This window comes from Mustelus asterias, chromosome 13 (assembly GCF_964213995.1).
Source record: "Mustelus asterias chromosome 13, sMusAst1.hap1.1, whole genome shotgun sequence".
Classification (NCBI taxonomy): domain Eukaryota; kingdom Metazoa; phylum Chordata; class Chondrichthyes; order Carcharhiniformes; family Triakidae; genus Mustelus; species Mustelus asterias.
This window is the reverse complement of record NC_135813.1, coordinates 97,263,893-97,283,076: the sequence shown is the minus strand read 5'-3', so window position 1 is coordinate 97,283,076 and position 19,184 is coordinate 97,263,893. Positions and strand designations below refer to the sequence as shown.

Genomic DNA, 19,184 nt, shown 5'->3' with positions numbered 1-19,184 from the left:
TAGCATTATAAATTCAAGGTCAGGGTCGGTGCTAGGGCTAGGGTTACTAGGGTTAGATCAGTTTAGGGTTAGTGTAATTAAGGTTAGGATTAATTAAGGTTAGGATTTACATTTCCATGTAAAAATTGACTTCCCCCACTCCCCCCACAACTCCCCTCATTCCTGACCAAAGTAAAATAATATATTCATGTTTATTGTGTGAACTCTCCATCCTAGAACAAGGATTCTTATTGGTTACATTAAAAATAATTTTCAGACTATGAAAATTATCATTATTTCACCAGCTTCCCCCTTTAACTGTAGCCATTCCCAATTTTTTTTGTTTCAATTATTTTGAAAGTCCTTTTTAATTAATGGGCACATGTACTGTACTGTGTACAGTTCTGGTCACCCTATTATAGAAAGGATATTATTAAACTAGAAAGAGTGCAGAAAGGATTTACTAGGATGCTACCGAGACTTGATGGATTGAGTTATAAGGAGAGGCTGGATAGACTGGGACTTTTTTCTCTGGAGCGTAGAAGGCTGAGGGGTGATCTTATAGAGGTCTATAAAATAATGAGGGGCACAGATCAGCTAGATAGTCAATATATTTTCCCAAAGGTAGGGGAGTCTAAAACTAGAGGGCATAGGTTTAAGGTGAGAGGGGAGAATACAAAAGTGTCCAGAGGGGCAATTCTTTCACACAGAGGGTGGTGAATGTCTGGAACAAGCTTCCAGAGGTAGTAGTAGAGGCGGGTACAATTTTGTCTTTTAAAAAGCATTTAGACGGTTACATGGGTAAGATGGCTATAGAGAGATATGAACCAAATGTGGGCAATTGGGATTATTTTAGGGATTTTAAAAAAAGGGCGGCATGGACAAGTTGGGCCAAAGGGCCTGTTTCCATGCTGTAAACCTCTATGATTAGGATTAATGTCACAAAGGTTAGTGTTAGAGTTAGGGTTATTGTCATTAAGGCTTATATTAGTGTTAATGTTAGGGTTATTAGGGTTAGAACTTCCTGAATTCAACTATTTCAGTATAGTCCAGAGAGCACCCCTGATATCTTGGTATTCTATACCAGACAACTTCTGTTCCATGGGCAGTCGATGTCCTCTGGTACCTCATCCAAGTAATATAGAATCAAAGAATCCTTACAGTGCAGAAGGAAGCCATTTGGCCTATCAGGCCTGCACTGACAACAATCCCACCCAGGCCTTGCTAATCCCCCTGACGCTAATGGGCAATTTAGCATGGCCAATCAACCTAACCCACACATCTTTGGACTGTGGGAGGAAACCAGAGCACCCGGAGGAAACCCATGCAGTCACGGGGAGAATGCGAACACCACACAGTCACCCGAGGCCGGAATTGAACCTGAGTCCCTGGTGCTGTGAGGCAGCAGTGCTAACCACTGTGCCAGCGTGCCACCCCTAGATGTCCATTCTTCACATGTGGCATTGACACAGGTGATTCATTGTATCACAGACGTGACCCAATCACTTCCTCACCAAGCATCCACATACCTGCGCTGCTAATCTAGGGAACAGGGAAGAGGAATCCTCACCAATTTCCCGAGGATCTTGTGGCCACTGGAAGCATTCTGCCTCGTCCTCCTTAGATCACCTGGCTCAGATTGCTGAGGCTGCAAATTTTCTGATATTAATAACTGACGGCAACTTTATATCTGAGTCACTGAGAAATCTAATTTTTATTTCCAATAAGTGGTTTATCTGAAGGTTAGGAAATGGCAATGTGATTTCTCAATGATACAATTTGTTATCACTTGAGCTAAAGTTTTTAGTTCAGTTTGGAGCGTTTGGAAGCTTCCTGTTTTCTCGCATTTTGCAGATGTGAATCCAGTGCCCAAATAATCTTCTGACAGGGAGTTTGTCTCTAATTGCTGCACACATCGTCTACTGGATCAGAGAGAGGAGGGAGAAGCGGGGAAAGTGGGTGTTCAGAGTCACATGGAACCACACACCCTCACTTGTTGCCTCCTGATGTGACTACAGTACGATTGGAGGCACACAGATTTCTAGTTTCAATCTCAGTCCCCGCCTCCAGTCCAAACCTCCCCCACCCCCCAATCTGCTGTGGTGGAGTAACTGACGTGGCAAGTAGGATTTATAGAAGGGCAGACAGTTGAGTTGCTCAGTGGAGCTGAACTCCTCAAGAAGGTGCTCAGGTCTCTCTGCATCATGCTGCTGCTCCTGGCGACCCTGGGTCTATTTCAGGCAGTGTCCTGCTACAAAATCGACTTGGAGAAGCCGCCAGGGCTGGCTCGAGGCAGAGTGGAGGTAAAGCCCCTGTCGATGGAGTAATGACATGGGATAAGGTGCAAGTCAGAGGAACGGGAGGGTCACTTTCCCGTATCACTTTCTCGGTTACTTAGTTGGAATGATTTCAGCTTCAAAGTCCCAACTTTCTAAATGTTCCAAAATTGTGATTAATATTCTCCCTTTTGCAGACCTGCGGAGGGTGACAGTTATCTGTCCTGACAGAGGTAAGAGAGTCTCCTGTATGCCTTTTACCACTTTTCGAGATAAACGTGGCAATGCTTTGTGATGTTTGTGAAATCGATGAATGCTTTATAAATGGAGCCTGCTTTTTGATCGTGACAGTTGTCTGAAATCTCCAATATAAACACCCCAGCAATGCTGGAAGTAGCGTCAGGTTTCAGCATGTTGGCTACTGCTCTCCAAAAAAACATAGAAATAGTTTAAAACTGCGGGGCTTAATACAAGTGTATTTTTAAAGGGATTCAGTAAGATGTTAATGAGTGGGTTTTGATGCCGTTTTTCAAAGACTGCAAATAATAAGTAATGTGTTAGCTTCATAATCGATTATAATACCTCACATCCACTGGTTGGAGTGAGTTGTCCTAGGTGCTCGAGAAAGTCTTTGTTTAATCGTAATAAAATCACAGAGACAATAGAACAAGGTTCTGCATAAGCAGGTAAAATGATAAATATAAATCTGTGAAATCTCAGAGGTTATGGGTGGGAAATAACGCAGATAAATATTAAAAATTAATCAGATGACCTAAGTGGGACATTTCCATTGTTCTGTGTTAAAGTAGCTTAATGATGTGCATCAAACTTTGTCTAATGTACTCTCGTCTCAATGTGATTGAAGAAGTACACATGCTAAAGGTAGGGAGTGGGGTCCAGGAAACAAGAGGCTGATTACTATGAAACAAACCCCGGGATTAATATTGTTTAGGTAGAGATCAACAGCATGAGTTAATTCTCACAAACATGAGGCATTTGAAACACCTCACACCACTGAATCATTCATAGAATTACTACAGTGCAGAAGAGGCCATTCAGCCCATCGAGTCTGCACCAACTCTTATCCAGGCTCTCTGCCTTGCCCTATCCCTGTAACCCCACACATTTGTGGAGATGCCGGCGTTGGACTGGGGTAAACACAGTAAGAAGTTTAACAACACCAGGTTAAAGTCCAACAGGTTTATTTGGTAGCAAATGCCACTAGCTTTCGGAGCGCTGCCCCTTCGTCAGGTGATGAAGGGGCAGCGCTCCGAAAGCTAGTGGCATTTGCTACCAAATAAACCTGTTGGACTTTAACCTGGTGTTGTTAAACTTCTTACTGTGTTTACCCCACACATTTACCATGGCTAATTAATCTAACCTACACATCTTGGGATACTGAGGGACAATTTAGCATGACTAATCCACCTAACCAGCGCATCTTTGGACTGTGGGAGGAAACCGGAGCACCCGGAGGAAACCCACGCAGACATGGGGAGAATGTGCAAACTTCACACAGTCACCTGAGGGAATAATTGAACCTGAGTCCCTGGCGCTGTGAGATAGCAGTGTTGCCGATTGAAGCTACTTCTGACAGATACACATTTGTAGCAAGTCTTCCAGAATCATAGAATGGTTACAGCACGTAACCCATTTAGCCCATTGTGTCTACCCCAGCTCTCTGGAAGAGAAATTTTCCTAGTCACACTCACCTGCCTTTTTCCTGTAGCCATGCAAATTCTTTCACTTCAGATAATTATTCAATTCCCTTCTGAATGCCTCGATTGAATCTGCCTCCACCACACTCCCAGGCAATGCATTCCATATCCTACTCACTCGTTGTATACAAATATTTTTTCTCTTGTCACCAACACTTCTTTTGCCAATCGCCTTAAATTGGTGTTGTCTACTTCTCAATGTTCTTCAAAAGGAACAGTTTCTTCCTATCTTCTCTGTCCAGACCTCCCATGATTTTGAAAACCTCCCATCAAATTTCCTCTTAATCGCCTCTTCTTCAAGGAGAGCAGTCCCAGATTCTTCGGTCGATCCATGTAGCTGAAAATTCTAATCCCTGGAACCATTCTCATGAAATTTTCTGCACCCTCTCTAACGATTTCACATTCTCATTCGTTGGGAAAAACAATTTAAATAAAAGTACAGATATGTGGGTTTAAGTCAATCATGAGTACACGTACATAGCAGATCTTGCCTCATTTGCAAAGTCGGACAGTTGGTCCGTGGAGCTCAATCTTGCATTTTCTATTTCATGCTCTCGCACTTACTGTAGAATTTATTGTAGTAATCTTTTACTGTAGAAATCTCTGTATTCTCAACCTTTGAAGCTTCCAAAAATCAGTCCAAAAATAGGGGTCAACCTATACACTGAGTGTAAAATGTGAACCACCAGTGTGAATAGTTGCTATTTTGAAATGTGAAATTCATTTAATTCATATTTAAATTAATGTGGCATGGTGTATTGAATAAATTAATTGTACAAAGCTACCTTTTAACCATGAGTGTTTGAAGCCTCTTAAGTTCACTGTTTTCAGCATCAGATGCAGAGTTCATTAAATTCATTCGGAGTCACTTTGGCAATGGCTTCAATGTCAGGATCAGAGTTGGCAATTTTATTTTCAGAATCATCCCTCCCCAACAAATCATTTTCCTCTCTATCCATTCAATTGGATATTTCTTAAATGATCCAATGACAGTTTGTGCACCAATAGTATCACACAATTTGATCATGAAACCCCGCAAAACATCAAGCAGGGCAGCGTGCACATTTCAATTCTTTGTGAAGCTTTTTTCTCTATCATCCATGATCCAGGAATGGCTTGCTGAGGCTCACACACAAAGATTGAACTACAGACATTAGATTCCCCTGGTATAACTGCCATTTTCATCTCAGGCACTTCTTCATCTTATCTGTTCCATGGGATCAGAACCTTTTTTATTCATTCATGGGATGTGGGCGTCACTGGCTGGGCCAGCATTTATTGACTAAGAGGCTTGCTCGGGCATTTAGGAGGCAACCACATTGCTGTGAGTCTGGAGTCACATGTAGGCCTGACGTTAGTGAACCAATGGGCTTTTACGACAATTGACAATGGTTTCATGGTCATCATAAGATTTTTAATTCAAATTTCACCATCCCACGTGGTGGGATTCGAACCAGGGTCCCCAGAGCATGACCCTGGGTCTCAGGATTACTAGTCCAGTGACAATACCACTAGGCCTGTGGTAAACCACTGTTAAGCTTATTGCCTGTGTGTGTGTGACATGCCTGGGCATGCCCCTGCCGACCCTGCCTGAGATTTCTCCCCCCCAGGTCCAGGTATAAAGGTGACTGCTCCCCACCCTCCTGCCTCAGTCTCTGGCCCAGCTCATCAGCATGGGTGTGCTCCAAGTCTTTTGCGAATAAAAGCCTATTTGTTCTTGCATACAAACTAGTCTTTGCTTGATTGATAGTGCATCAATTTTATTCGCAAAAAGTTTTGGGATGGAGCAGATACTAAAACCCGATAGACTTGAACTGGATCCTCAAGCCGTAGGAGCCTCTAACAGCTTCGATCACTGGCTGCGATGTTTCGAAACTTTCCTCACCGCCTCCACCTCTGTCGTCCGGACCGAAACCAACAAACTACACGTGCTCCACGCCCGGGTAAGCGATCAAGCATTCTCGATGATTAGAGATGCTGAAATTTACGAGGATGCGATCGAACTTTTAAAAGGCCAGTACAACAAACAGTCTAATGAAATCTACGCCAGACATCTTCTGGCTACTCGCAGACAACAGCCAGGAGAATCGGGTGACCAATTCCTGCGTGCGTTGCGAGCACTTGGCAGGGCCTGCAACTGCAAGACCGTAACAGCCGCCCAAAACACTGAGGACTTAATCAGAGATGCCTATGTCACGGGTATCAGGTCAAACTATATCCGACAACGACTGCTGGAATAGGGTGGGCTGGACCTACAAAAGACTGTAGCGCTTGCCGACTTGTTAGAGGTGGCCTTCCGTAATCTCAAGGCCTACACCCCCAACCATGGGGGCGCATCATGGATGCCGCAGTTGCCGCCACCCCTGTACTTGGGAGGGCCGCAGGCCTACGACACGCCACGTCCCACCAGTGACCCAACCGCTGCGGCAGTCTCTGGAGGCCCGAAGTGCTACTTCTGCAGCCTGGGGAAGCACCCCCGACAACGCTGCCCGGCGAAGGATGCGATCTGCTCCAGGTGTGGAAAGAAGGGCCATTACGCGAAGGTATGCAGGGCGAAATCGACCCCCAAGCCCAGTAGCGCCGCGTGCGACCCGCGGGGGCCGCCATCTTGGACGCCTTCAGCCGCGTGTGAGCCATGCGGGCCGCCATCTTGGATGCCATCAGCCGCGTCGCAAAATCCAACGGTGGCTTCGGTTATGCTGGACCAATCCAGGCCTCACCAACTCGCCAGGTCCATGATGGACATCGAGGTAAACGGTCGCACTACAAACTGTTTATTTGACTGTGGGAGTACGGAGAGCTTTATTCACCCTAACAGTGAGTCGCTACTCCCTTTCAGTACTGCCAGTGAAGCAAACAATCTCCATGGCTTCAAAGTCCCACTCGGTGGATGTCCTCGGGTACTGCGTGGCGATCCTGACTGTACGGGGCACAGTGTACACAAATTTCAGGCTCCTCGTGCTGCCACAACTTTGCGCTGCCATACTCCTGGGGCTAGATTTTCTGTGTCACCTTAAGAGTGTCACCATGGAGTATAATGGGCCTTTTCCCCCGCTCTCTGTTTGCAATCACCAGTTCTTAGATCGCCCACCGCACACCACCTGTAGCCTCTCAACCCTTAAAGTTGCCCCTCCCTCACTGTTTGAAAATCTCATGCCCGACTGCAAGCCCATCGCCAACAAGAGCAGACGGTACAGTGCTGGAGACAGGGTTTTTATCAGGTCCGAAGTGCAATGGCTCCTAGGGGAGGGGATCATCGAGGCCAGTACCAGCCCCTGGAGAGCCCAAGCAGTAGTTGTTAAGACTGGGGAGAAACATCGCATGGTCATTGACTACAGTCAGACCATTAACCGCTACACACAGCTGGACGCGTACCCCCTTCCCCGCATATCTGACATGGTTAATCAGATTGCGCAATATTGGGTGTTCTCCACCATCGACTTAAAATCTGCATACCACCAGCTCCCTATCCACCTGGAAGACCGCCAATATACTGCCTTCGAGGCGGATGGCCGCCTCTATCACTTCCTTAGGGTCCCCTTCGGCATCACCAACGGGGTCTCGGTTTTCCAGCGTGAGATGGATCGAATGGTAGACCAGAACGGGCTGTGGGCCACCTTCCCGTACCTGGATAACGTCACCATCTGCGGCCATGATCAGCAGGACCACGACGCCAACCTCCACAAATTCCTCCACACCGCCACACTCCTAAATCTCACCTATAATAAGGAGAAGTGCGTATTCCGCACACGCCGCCTCGCCATCCTTGGTTGTGTTGTGGAAAACGGGGTCATCGGTCCCGATCCCGACTGCATGCGTCCCCTCCTGGAACTTCCCCTTCCCAACAGCCTCAAAGCACTGAGGAGATGCCTGGGCTTCTTCTCGTATTACGCCCAGTGGGTCCCCAATTATGCGGATAAAGCCCGTCCACTCATCAAATCCACCTCTTTTTCCCTGACGGCAAAAGCCCGCCTGGCCTTCGACCACATCAAAGCAGACATCGCGAAGGCCACGATGCACGCTGTAGACGAATCCATCCCGTTCCAGGTGGAGAGCGATGCATCTGACTTCACCCTAGCCGCCATCCTTAACCAGGCGGGCAGACCCGTGGCCTTCTTCTCACAAACCCTCCAAGGCCCTGAAATTCGACACTCCTCTGTCGAAAAGGAGGCCCAAGCCATAGTGGAAGCTGTACGGCACTGGCGCCACTACTTAGCTGGTAAACGATTCACCCTACTCATGGACCAACGGTCAGTTGCATTCATGTTTAACAACACGCAGCGGGGCAAGATCAAAAATAATAAAATATTGAGGTAGAGAATCGAGCTTTCCACCTACAATTGCAACATCTTATACCGGCCCGGGAAGCTCAATGAGCCCCCAGACACCCTGTCCCGGGGAATATGTGCCAGTGCACAAATAGACCAACTGCAGACTCTCCACAACGACCTCTGCCACCCAGGGGTCACCAGGTTTTTTCACTTCATTAAAGCCCGTAACCTGCCCTACTCCATTGAGGAAGTCAGGTCTCTAACCAGACACTGCCAGGTCTGCGCAGAGTGCAAGCTGCACTTCTATCGGCCAGACAGAGCACACCTCATAAAGGCCACCTGCCCTTTCGAATGCCTAAGTGTCGACTTCAAGGGCCCCCTCCCCTCTTCTGACCGCAACATATACTTCCTCAACGTCATTGACGAATATTCACGTTTCCCCTTCCCTATTCCCTGCCCGGATATGACCTCGGCCACGGTCGTCAGGGCCCTGCACAGCCTCTTCACCCTGTTCGGTTTCCCTAGCTATATCCATAGCGACTGGGGATCCTCCTTTATAAGTGGTGAGCTGCGACAGTACCTGCTCTCCAAAGGCATAGCCTTGAGTAGGACCACCAGCTACAACCCCAGGGGGAATGGACAGGTAGAGAGGGAGAACGCGACAGTCTGGAAGGCCGTTTTACTAGCTCTGAGATCTAAAGGTCTTCCAGTCACCCGCTGGCAAGAGGTCCTCCCTGATGCACTACACTCGATTAGATCACTCCTTTGCACAGCTACCAATGCTACCCCTCACGAAAGAATGTTCGTTTTCCCCAGGAAGTCCTCCTTGGGGACCTCACTACCGTCATGGCTGACGTCCCCAGGCCCTGTCCTCCTCCGGAAGCACGTAAGGACCCATAAGTCGGACCCGCTGGTCGAAAGGGTCCAGCTCCTCCACGCCAACCCCCAATACGCCCATGTGGCGTACCCCGACGGGCGGGAGGACACAGTCTCCATTTGAGACCTGGCACCCACAGGCGCCCCAGGGACCACGACGACTCACAACCCCACACCTCCAACCCCCATATACAGCACGCCTGAGCCCCAGGAGCCGCTACCATGCACCCGACAATCGGAAGGGACTACAGATGACTCGAGCGACTACAGCTTGGTGCCTGAACCAACACCGCGGCCACCGGAACCGACACCACAACCGGCACTACGGCGGTCACAGCGGCAGATCAAGCCCCCAGAGAGATTGAATTTGTAAATTTGTAATTCTGTAAATATCGTTCCACCCACCTCACCCCCGCCGGACTCTTTTTTTAAAAGCAGGGGGTGAATGTGGTAAGCCACTATTAAGCTTATTGCCTGTGTGTGTGTGTGACATGCCTGGGCATGCCCCTGCCGGCCCTGCTTGAGACTCCTCCCCTCCTGGTCCAGGTATAAAGATGGCTGCTCCCCACCCCCCTGCCTCAGTCTCTGGACCAGCTCATCAGCATGAGTGTGCTCCAAGTCTTTTGCGAATAAAAGCCTATTTGTTCTTGCATACAAACTAGTCTTTGCTTGATTGATAGTGCATCAAGGCCACCCAGATGAATAAGCTGTGTTCTTTACATAGACTGATTCCACACATTATCAATCCATTCCTTCACTCCATCCTCACCCATCCAATCTTTACCATGGACGTGAACAATAATTTCTGCAGGGATTGATTTTTCAGCATGGTTTTGTATTTGAAAATTGCCATAGGCTTTAATTTTAATTTGGTTCTGTCGGCCATGCAGGCTGGTACCACCGTGAATCTTGTCTTCTCATGTCCTGTGATTTTCACTCGATCTATTTTTGAACTTTTCCACTCCACTGTTTGGTTGCTAGCCATAACAAAATTCATGTGCCTTTCAGCTATGTTGCCATTATGGCATAATGGGTACTTGTGTTTTGTCACTGTCTGATGAGGAATCGCTGGAAACTGGTAATTTTGACAATTTGAGTGATCTTGGCCTTTGCCTCAACTCTAGACATTTTCATTCAGTGAAGGGCTACACCAACTAACTGTTGCTCTGAAATCTTTACTGTCCTCAGGGTTTGATTTGGGTCCACTGAAGTGCATATTTACACACTGCATTTCTGGTGATGATGAAACCATTCCAACAATTTTCTAGGACCCTTTCCTGACCTTAGGATCAGGCCAGTGTCTGGTCCCTATTCTCTTGGTGCATTTGGTCTTGGGCATCTACTTCAGGGCGGATTCAGTCTTTTTCCATTCTTACGCCTGTTTTACACTAACACTGAATTCCCCACTGCAGTACCCTTATTTGAAGAGTTAGCAAATGTTATAACTTGAAACCAGCTTCATATTTCATTCATTTAATTGGAATACACATTTCTTTTCGTCACTTGCCATGTGGGATCTGCTGTGTGTGGCTGTGTCTTAAACTCCTCTGCATCGTCACAATACAGCCCATATTGCTGCTTGTCCCTTGCACCCTGTAGTTTAAGGTAAGTAAAATCTGCATTTGTGGGGTAAAAAATCAAGACTACTAATGTGAGTATAACATGTTGTGGCTGACAAGGAGGGGGTCAACTTGCGTGTCAAGAGAATGAGGGGAAGAATGGGCATGTCTTCTACGTTGGATCAAGTTGTACACCTTGATCTACGATAGGTTATAATTACAAAAAGAGGGGCAAGCATAATTTTTGATGAAACTGACCACTGTCTCTCTATCTCTCTCTCTCTCTCTTGCATCTCTTCTTTCTTCAAGAGGTAGAGGAATATTCCCAATGGAAATCTACTTTCCCTTTGCAGAATCAGGAAGTTGAACATTCAAATGTGATTCAGTGGTGAGCCTGGGGAAGGTGCAGAAATGACACTGGAAATATTATAAAACAAACTTATGAATTTAAAATTTCATGGATAAATTTCCACTGTTGGCTGATGTTTGTTTTAGATGCTTCCTGCCCATTGGGCAATTCGATTTTTGGGGGGAAAATCACCCCCATTGTGTGACTGAGGACTCCACTTAGCTCCATAAGCTGCTTTCAGCCAATCAGGTGCCAATGGCATTTACTGATTGGCTGAGCTGGGGCTGTAACCATTACATTAGTGTTCCTGTCTGGAGGTCCAGGAGTTTTTAGTTTTTGGGAAGTGCCAACAGTCAATATAGTGCAGGGTGTGTTTTGATCGATTTTTTTATATCAACCGTGTTGTGTGGATGTCAAGAGAAATAACTTCAGGCTTGACTGTGAAGCCTTCTGCAGTTGGATAAACAACACTCACTGTCAAACATGAAGAGTGACTTGTGAGCGGTGCTGATAGCCCATGGAACTTTACAACAAAGAGAATTGTTACCTTGAGAAAGGAAAGTGAAAGTGTTATTTTCTGAATAAAATCTCCTTGTGGGAAGCACTTGTATTTTTTCGTTGTGTAAGATGATTTAACCTTGGCAGAAACTAATAGCTTCTATTTGATTTTGTTTTTCTGATTCACAGGTGAAGGCTTTTGTTGAGAAAGACCTGCCTCTTTAGTATCCTTTGAGAACGTGGGAATACATGACAGATTCATAATGGAAAGGTTTTATAGATTAGATCTACGCTGGGTTTGTATTGGGTTTCAGGAAGAGAATGTTAGTCATCAGATCACAAATTCCATTGTGCACCCTCTCTCCACCTCCCTGGATCTACATCTAATACCAGCTACCTGTTTTAACGGGCTCCATCTGGTGAATTCTGAGCAACACCAGTGTGAGGAGCATCCTCGGAGAGAAGAGGAAGGCACTGACAATCAATTTAAGAGAGCTTCTCCTCAGTTGATGTGAGACTGTGGCGATTGCAGCAGCCTCCTCACCACTGCCTCAGCTGAGATTAAATAACTCCATGTAGACTAGGGATGGAATCTGAAGCCCCACTAGTCTGTAACATTCAGCCAATCTGGCTGTACATTTACGCAACCACCAATCTGTTTTCTCTGTATAACTATCTTTGGCTGTTTGGGCAGAAAATCAAGATAACCATGGAAGGGGGGAAGAAAGTTGTCTTCACCCTATTCAGAGAAAAATAAGGTGGGGAGAGAGGAATCAAGTGGAGGAGTGGGGTTCGGATATAAACAATGTGTGTCTGCTGCACCTCCCTACCTACAGTACCTGTTTTGGTGACCCTTCTTGGTTCAAGCTTTCCTGACCTGCTGCTAAAGCCACAATCTGGTGTTGAAGTACATTCCAGGAGCAACTCCCGAATTGCTTCTTTTGAACTACAATTTTGAAGAACTGAAAGTAAGATCATTTTAAAATGTTATACTGTGTCTTTTTATATGACAAATCTAGTTAAGAGATGTTAGCCTCAAAAACACTCAGATCAGGTACAGTGTGTTAGATGAAAGGTAAAGCTCCATTTACTTTGCTGAATACTGTGCCACAGCCCCCAACCACAGAAGCGGACCCCTCAATTACCTATCCTTTAGTGTCTCGAAGTAAGTTTGCTGAGTTGCAACCAAATCACAGTCAAACCTGGGTCCTCCCTGTGATTCTCTGGATAAAATTACTCAGTCTAACGGCTAACCCACTGGGGCCAATGGCTAAGCGTACATACCAGTTAATGTAGAAGCGTTCTGAAGGAGCTTGGAGAAGGATCATTTCTCTGATTCTGGGTGAGGAGAGAGATAGAGGGTAAGCTGTCATTCACAGTTAATGATCGAGCTTCCCCATGGTGAGGAGGAGAAAAGGATCATCCAATTGTCAGAGGCAGCAGCCAGATGAATGTCAGCCCAGGACACATGGGGTGGATCTCCCTGCCAACAGTACCTATGTGTCTGAGTGATATTTCTTGACCTGCTACTAAATTCATAACCTGGCATTGACTTACTTCCCGGGAGTGGATCCTGAACTCGTCCTTCTGAACTACGCTTACCAGGAACTAGCTGTAAGACATTTTTTAAAAATATAATTCCTTTTGCACTCATTTAAATGAGTGGCAGCATGTGCATGCTGGGGAATGAAATAGCTTTTGACTTTTGCAACCCAGTCCTGCATCTTGCATGCATGGGTAGTACACATTAGTTGTGGGAAGTAAAACTCCTCATGCATTGAATTGAACCTTATAGTGTGTGGGTTCAGAAAAAGTGCAGTGTGCTGAGGTTCGCACTGCTCTGGGCTAAATCTGGGTACAGTTCTGGTCAGAGAGACCCTGAGGAAATTAGTGGGAGGGATTAACAACTTTGGTATTGTTGAAGGTTGGGGAAGGTTATTGTAGATTTGTTCTGTTGAATATGGTCATTGTCTGCACTTGCTGTATAAATATTACCAGCCCAGATGTTACCTAGATGCAGTTTGGTGCATGCTGTTTTATTTTGGGGTATTAAAATCAACACACAGCCCCATTTTTGAGCTGGTAAGGGAAGCCAGGTCACTGATAAAATTATCTGAAGGTGGTTGTGTCCAGGAAGTTGCTCTGAAGAACAGGGCAACAGCATCCTGAGGCTGCAATGTATGACCTCCAAAATATCATGTCCATCTGGCTGCGTGTCAGGCTATTCCTTGATCTCCATTGAACCCATTGATGATAAGACACATTCGTAGCTTAGAGTCAAATGTTGCATTAATAATTATTTAAAAGATTTATGCTTCAAGTCTTTTTTTCCCTCCATTTTGCTCCTCTCTTAAAGATACCTAATCACTCTGGGGTATAGAGCTAGAACAATGCTTGTTTTCTGTTTTTGATTCAAGTGCCCATTGTTTATATGTGAGCCCATCACTGAGTTTTGGAAGGTTACATGATTATGGGGACACCACAGCCAAATGCTCTCCTTTTTCATCAACTTACACACATGTACACACACTGACATGCATACACATGTGTAAACACACACACACAATAGCGAACAGCTGGGGTAACCCAAATTGGGTGCCAAAGCTCAGGAATGCTGAGATTCCTTTTGGTGCTCTATATTTGCTATTGCAGCAATTAGCTAATTCAACAGAGGCCATAGATAGTATCTGGGACCACCAGGGTTTGTATGACTAATCTTCATGGTAGCAGTATAGTGACCCATTGTGTTTTCAGGGCGGCACAATTGTTAGTACTGCTGCCTCAAAGCACCAAGGACCCGGTTTTGATTCTGACCTGGGGTGACTGTGTGGAGTTTGCATGTTCTCCCCGTATCTGCATGGGTTCCTTCCGGTTTCCTCCCACAATCCAGAGATGCATGATTAGGTGGATTGACCCTGGTAAATTGCCCCTTTCTGTCTCAAGATGTGTAGGTTAGGAGGATTAGTCATGGTAAGTGCATGGGGTTGGGGGAGGCGTGAGCCTAGGTAAGGTGTGATGTCGGAGAGTCGGTGCATTCTTGATGGGCTGAGTGGCTTCTTTCTGCACTGTACATAGTCTAAGTTAATTCACTGATATCATGATTCTGTCAATCCTCACTTGCAAGTCAAATTTTCACTTCTTGTCTCCACAGCGAGTTGATCTTATGCCAATGACCAGGGAAGAGATCAATGATTTACTGTTGAAACTGGGATTTTACAAGAAGGAAAACCCAGATGCTGAAGTGCCAGCCAATTTCTACTATGCACCAATGATAGGTAAACCTGTAAAGCAGCTCAAACCCCAAACAAGAAAACAAGCCGAGACTGAAGATTTGATGGAATCAGATGAATTGAAGCAAGACCTATAGACAACTGGTTGAAGCATAATCTCTTATGGCCATTAATTGAAGAGAAGGGTAATAACCCACAAGTGGATTGTAAACCTGACTGGTTTTGTCTTGGTTTTAAGCCTAAACTTTCCTGTAATTCCACTGCTTCTTGTTAACTATATATCTGTTTATTATCAACACCATCAATTTTATTTTTATTTAACTCCCTGCTAACTGTGGGGACAAAACACTAGTGAATAAGTAGATGGGGTGTGTTGGCAGGTGTGTGTGTGGGGAGTAATTGAAATAACATCTCTCAGTATGTTTTACATTTAAGTCCCACAAATTGCCTCCTACAGCTCCTTGGATATGTTTGAAAATGAAAGGCACATTGATGGTAAACAGAACTGGTCTAGCGAGAGCATGTCTGATTAAAGAACTGAGGCCAGCTGACAGCAACAGCATCATCACAAGAGGGAGAGTTGAAGTTTAAAGTGTATTTTAGTGTCACAAGTAGGCTTACTTTAACACTGCCATGAAGTTACTGTGAAAATCCCCTAGCGGCCTGTGGTGCCTGTGTACACAGAGGGAGAATTTAGCATGGCCAATGCACTTAACCGCAAGTCTTTCGGACTGCTGATTGGTCCAAAGAAGTCCAGATGAAGGACTTTATGCACAATGTGATTGTGCCTTGGGCCCAGTTATTGACAATTTAAAAATTTCACAGTGGCTTGTGTCGGTGGCTCAATTGGTAAATGTGTGGTTCAGTCTGGTGCTGAGCCATATCGACCAACAAGGTACCAAGTTCCTTCCCTGATGTGTGCTGAGTGTGCCGTGGCGGATAGAGTAGAACTGATACAACAAGTCTCCGTGTCTCTGGTTTATTTTGGCTTCCTGCTCCTGACCACTATCATGGTATATCTCCATACCTGTCTATCAGACCAGGACGAAAAAGGATTGGACAGTGAGACACTACTTGGTTGGATAGTCACAGGACACTTGATGACTAAACTCACACATAAAGAATGGTCACTAAGGGGAGAGATAATCAAACTATACCTCAGCAAGAGTGAGATGCTCAAGAAAAGGGGGAGAAATCTTGGCTAGAAAATTAAAGCCTGGATACCTTAATAAGGGTTGTTGATTAGACCGAAACAGTAATGTGAAGGTTTACTTTCATTTTATAAGGCATTTGATTCTATTTTCCACCTTCAAGTGCTTCCTCCACCCCCCCTCCCCCAAGCACCTGGTTTAATGCCAGCAGCTAGTAGTCAGCAGGGAGGGCACGGCCTTTTCCTACTTGATCCTCCAACACCCCACCATCCCAGCATTGCCTTGGGTGTCCATGTGGAAGAATCAGGCTATCAGAAGATTTAGTGGCTGACTGGCATCTGCACTCCTCTCTCCATGGAGCAAAGTGCATTCCCCACCAAACTGCATCTGTCCATGACAGTATCGGCAGGAGTGACCACCACACAGTCTTTGTGGAGACAAAGTCTTGTCTTCACATTGAGGATACTCTCCATCGTGAAAAACATAGGAGCAGAAATAAGCTATTCGGCCCATCATTCAATGAGATCCTGACTGATCTGAAAATCCTCAACTCCACTTTTCGACCTTATCCCCATAGCCCTTGATTCCCTAACTGATTAGAAATCTGTCCATCTTAGTCTTAAACATATTTAACGACCTAACCTTCCCAGCCCTCTGCAGAAAAGAATTCTTCAGAAGTATTGAGTGGATGATCCATCTCGGCCTCCTCCAGAGTTTCCCAGCATCACAGATGTCAGTCTTCAGCCAACTCGATTCACTCCACATGAAATCAAGAAACAGCTGAAGACACTGGATATTGCAAAGGCTCTGAGCCCTGAAAATATTCCAGCATTCGTACTGAAGACTTGTGCTCCAGAACTAGCAGCATCCCTGGACAAGTCGTTCCAGTACAGCGACAACACCAGCATCTACCTGGCAATGTGGAAAATTGCCCGAGTATGTGCTATAGTCAAGAAACAGGGCAAATTCAACCCGGCCAATTACTACCCTATCAGTCTCCTCTCTATCATCAGCAAAGTGATGGAAGATGTCATCAACACTCTATCAAGCGGCACTTACTCAGCAATAACCTGCTCAAGGAAGCTCAGTTTGGATTTCACCATGGTTACTTAGCTCCTGACCTCATTACAGCCTTGGTTCAAACATGGACAAAAGAGCTAAATTCCAGAGGTGAGGTGAGAGCGACTGTCCTTGATATCAAGGCTGCATTTGACCGAATGTGGCATCAAGAAGCCCCAGCAAAACTGGAGTCAGTGGGAATCTGGGGAAAAATCTTACACTGGTTGGAGTTATACCTGGCACGAAGGAAGATGGTTGTGGTTGTTGGGAGGTCAACCATCTCAGCTCCAGGACATCACTGCAGGAATTCCTCAGGTAATGTCTTAAGCCCAACCATCTTCAGCTGCTTCATCAATGATCTTCCTTCCATCATAAGGTCAGAAGTGGGGATGTTCGTTGATGACTGCACAATGTTCAACATCATTTGCAACTCCTCAGATACTGAAGCAGTTAATGTCCAAATGCAGCATAACTTGGTCAATATCCAGGCTTGAGCTGACAAGTGGCAAGTAACATTCATGCCACACAAGTGCCAGGCAAAGACTATCTCCACCAAGAGAGGATCTAACCAACACCCCTTGACATTCAGTGGCACTCCTATCTTGAGGGTTACCATTGATCAGAAGCTGAACTGGGGTAGCCATATAAATACTGTGGCTACAAGAGCAGGTCAGAGGCTAGGAATTCTGTGGTGAGTAACTCACCTCCTGACTCCCCAAAGCCTGTCCACAATCTACAAGGCGCCAGTCAGGTGTATGATGGAATACCCTCCACTTGCCTGGGTGAGTGCAGCTCTAACAACATTCAAGAGGATCCACACCATCTAGGTTAAAGCAACCCCCTTGATCACTACCCCTTCCACAAACATTCACTCCCTCCATCATTGACGAACAGTGGCACCATCTACAAGATGCACTGCAGGAATTTACCATGGTTCCTTAGGCAGCATCATCCAAACCTATGACTATTATCATCCAGAAAGACAAGGTAACACCACCACCTGGAAGTTCCCCTCCAAGTCACTCATCATCCTGACTTGGAAATACATCACCGTTCCTTCATTGTCGCTGGGACACAATCCTGGAATTCCCTCCCTAACAGCACTGTGGGTGTACCTACACCACATTAACTGCAGTAGGCCAAGAAGGCAGCTCACTACCACCTTCTCAAGGGCAACCAGTGATGGGCAATAAATGCTCGTCTAGCCAGTAACACCCACATCCCGTAAATAAATTTAAAAAAATTACAGCACTAATAGCCTTTGGTAAACTTACTGGAGATGTGTCTACTGTGCATCTCTTTGTTCCTGTGATTATCGAGGTGGGTGGGCGACATTAAACACTTGAGTGTGGCATTGTTTCATTTACTCAGCAGGCAGCAGATATGTTTTATCTTACTTCCATCGTCGGCACACTCATTTTTATGCCAGAAAGAGCAATGGAATGCAGCTTGTGTGATCCTGCTGACTGTGCCTTGGGGATTTAAACTTCCTCCATGGGGGGGGAAATGAAAAAGTAAAGTTTTTTTAAAATCAGTAACCTTGTGTTATCAAATTTAGTTTGTTGCCTCTTGCTGAAACACTAACAAGAAGTAACGTGCCCACCATACTGCATGTTGCTGTCAGCTGACTTCTACTTCTCCCATTCCAAACACACATATCCTGTATTTTGGGAAAAAATAGTACAATTAATTTTTAATATTTGTGCCTTTATAAATGGAAGCACTTTGGAAATCAAAGCAACATGTTTAGACCTTCAGAAGCTGCCTAGATCAAGATAATTAAAGCAGACAAGCATCTCAGGTAGGTGCTTTTTGCACATGAGTACCTCGAGCCTCAGCAGGAATTTAAATGAAGCACTCAGCTGAAAGGTGACCAGGCTGGGAGCAGAGGTAGAAATGTCCTGGAGGCAGAGGGTGCTCTGTGCTGGAAGAAGCTACTAGTCTCAGTGTTGTTTGATGTTATTTTTGTCTGCTGGATTACAATAAAATTCGACAGTTAATAAAACATCAGCAGTCTGTGTGAGTTCATCAGGGCTGAATGCAGGAGTTGGGTCAGTGATTGCTATGTTTCGTTTGGGTAGGGGAGTGTGGGAAAATGGGGAGATATGGCTCTGTGAGATACACCTGGTCTCCCATCTCCAAGATTGCAATGGCACGGTTCGCACTCATAGCGCCAGGAACCCAGGTCCTATTCTGGCCTCGGGTGACTACCTCTATG

The 19,184-nt window shown here is 45.7% G+C and overlaps 1 protein-coding gene across 1 annotated transcript; it reads left to right on the top strand.

Annotated features, from left to right (window-relative positions):
* The first annotated feature begins 2,178 nt into the window (after positions 1-2,178).
* Positions 2,179-18,958, top strand: selenom (selenoprotein M). Its single transcript, XM_078227677.1, has 5 exons — positions 2,179-2,282; positions 2,453-2,488; positions 11,716-11,750; positions 12,416-12,494; positions 14,678-18,958. The coding sequence occupies exons 1-5, from the start codon at positions 2,184-2,186 to the stop codon at positions 14,891-14,893; spliced, it is 465 nt and encodes a 154-aa protein (XP_078083803.1). The 5' UTR covers positions 2,179-2,183; the 3' UTR covers positions 14,894-18,958.
* Positions 18,959-19,184: the final 226 nt, after the last annotated feature.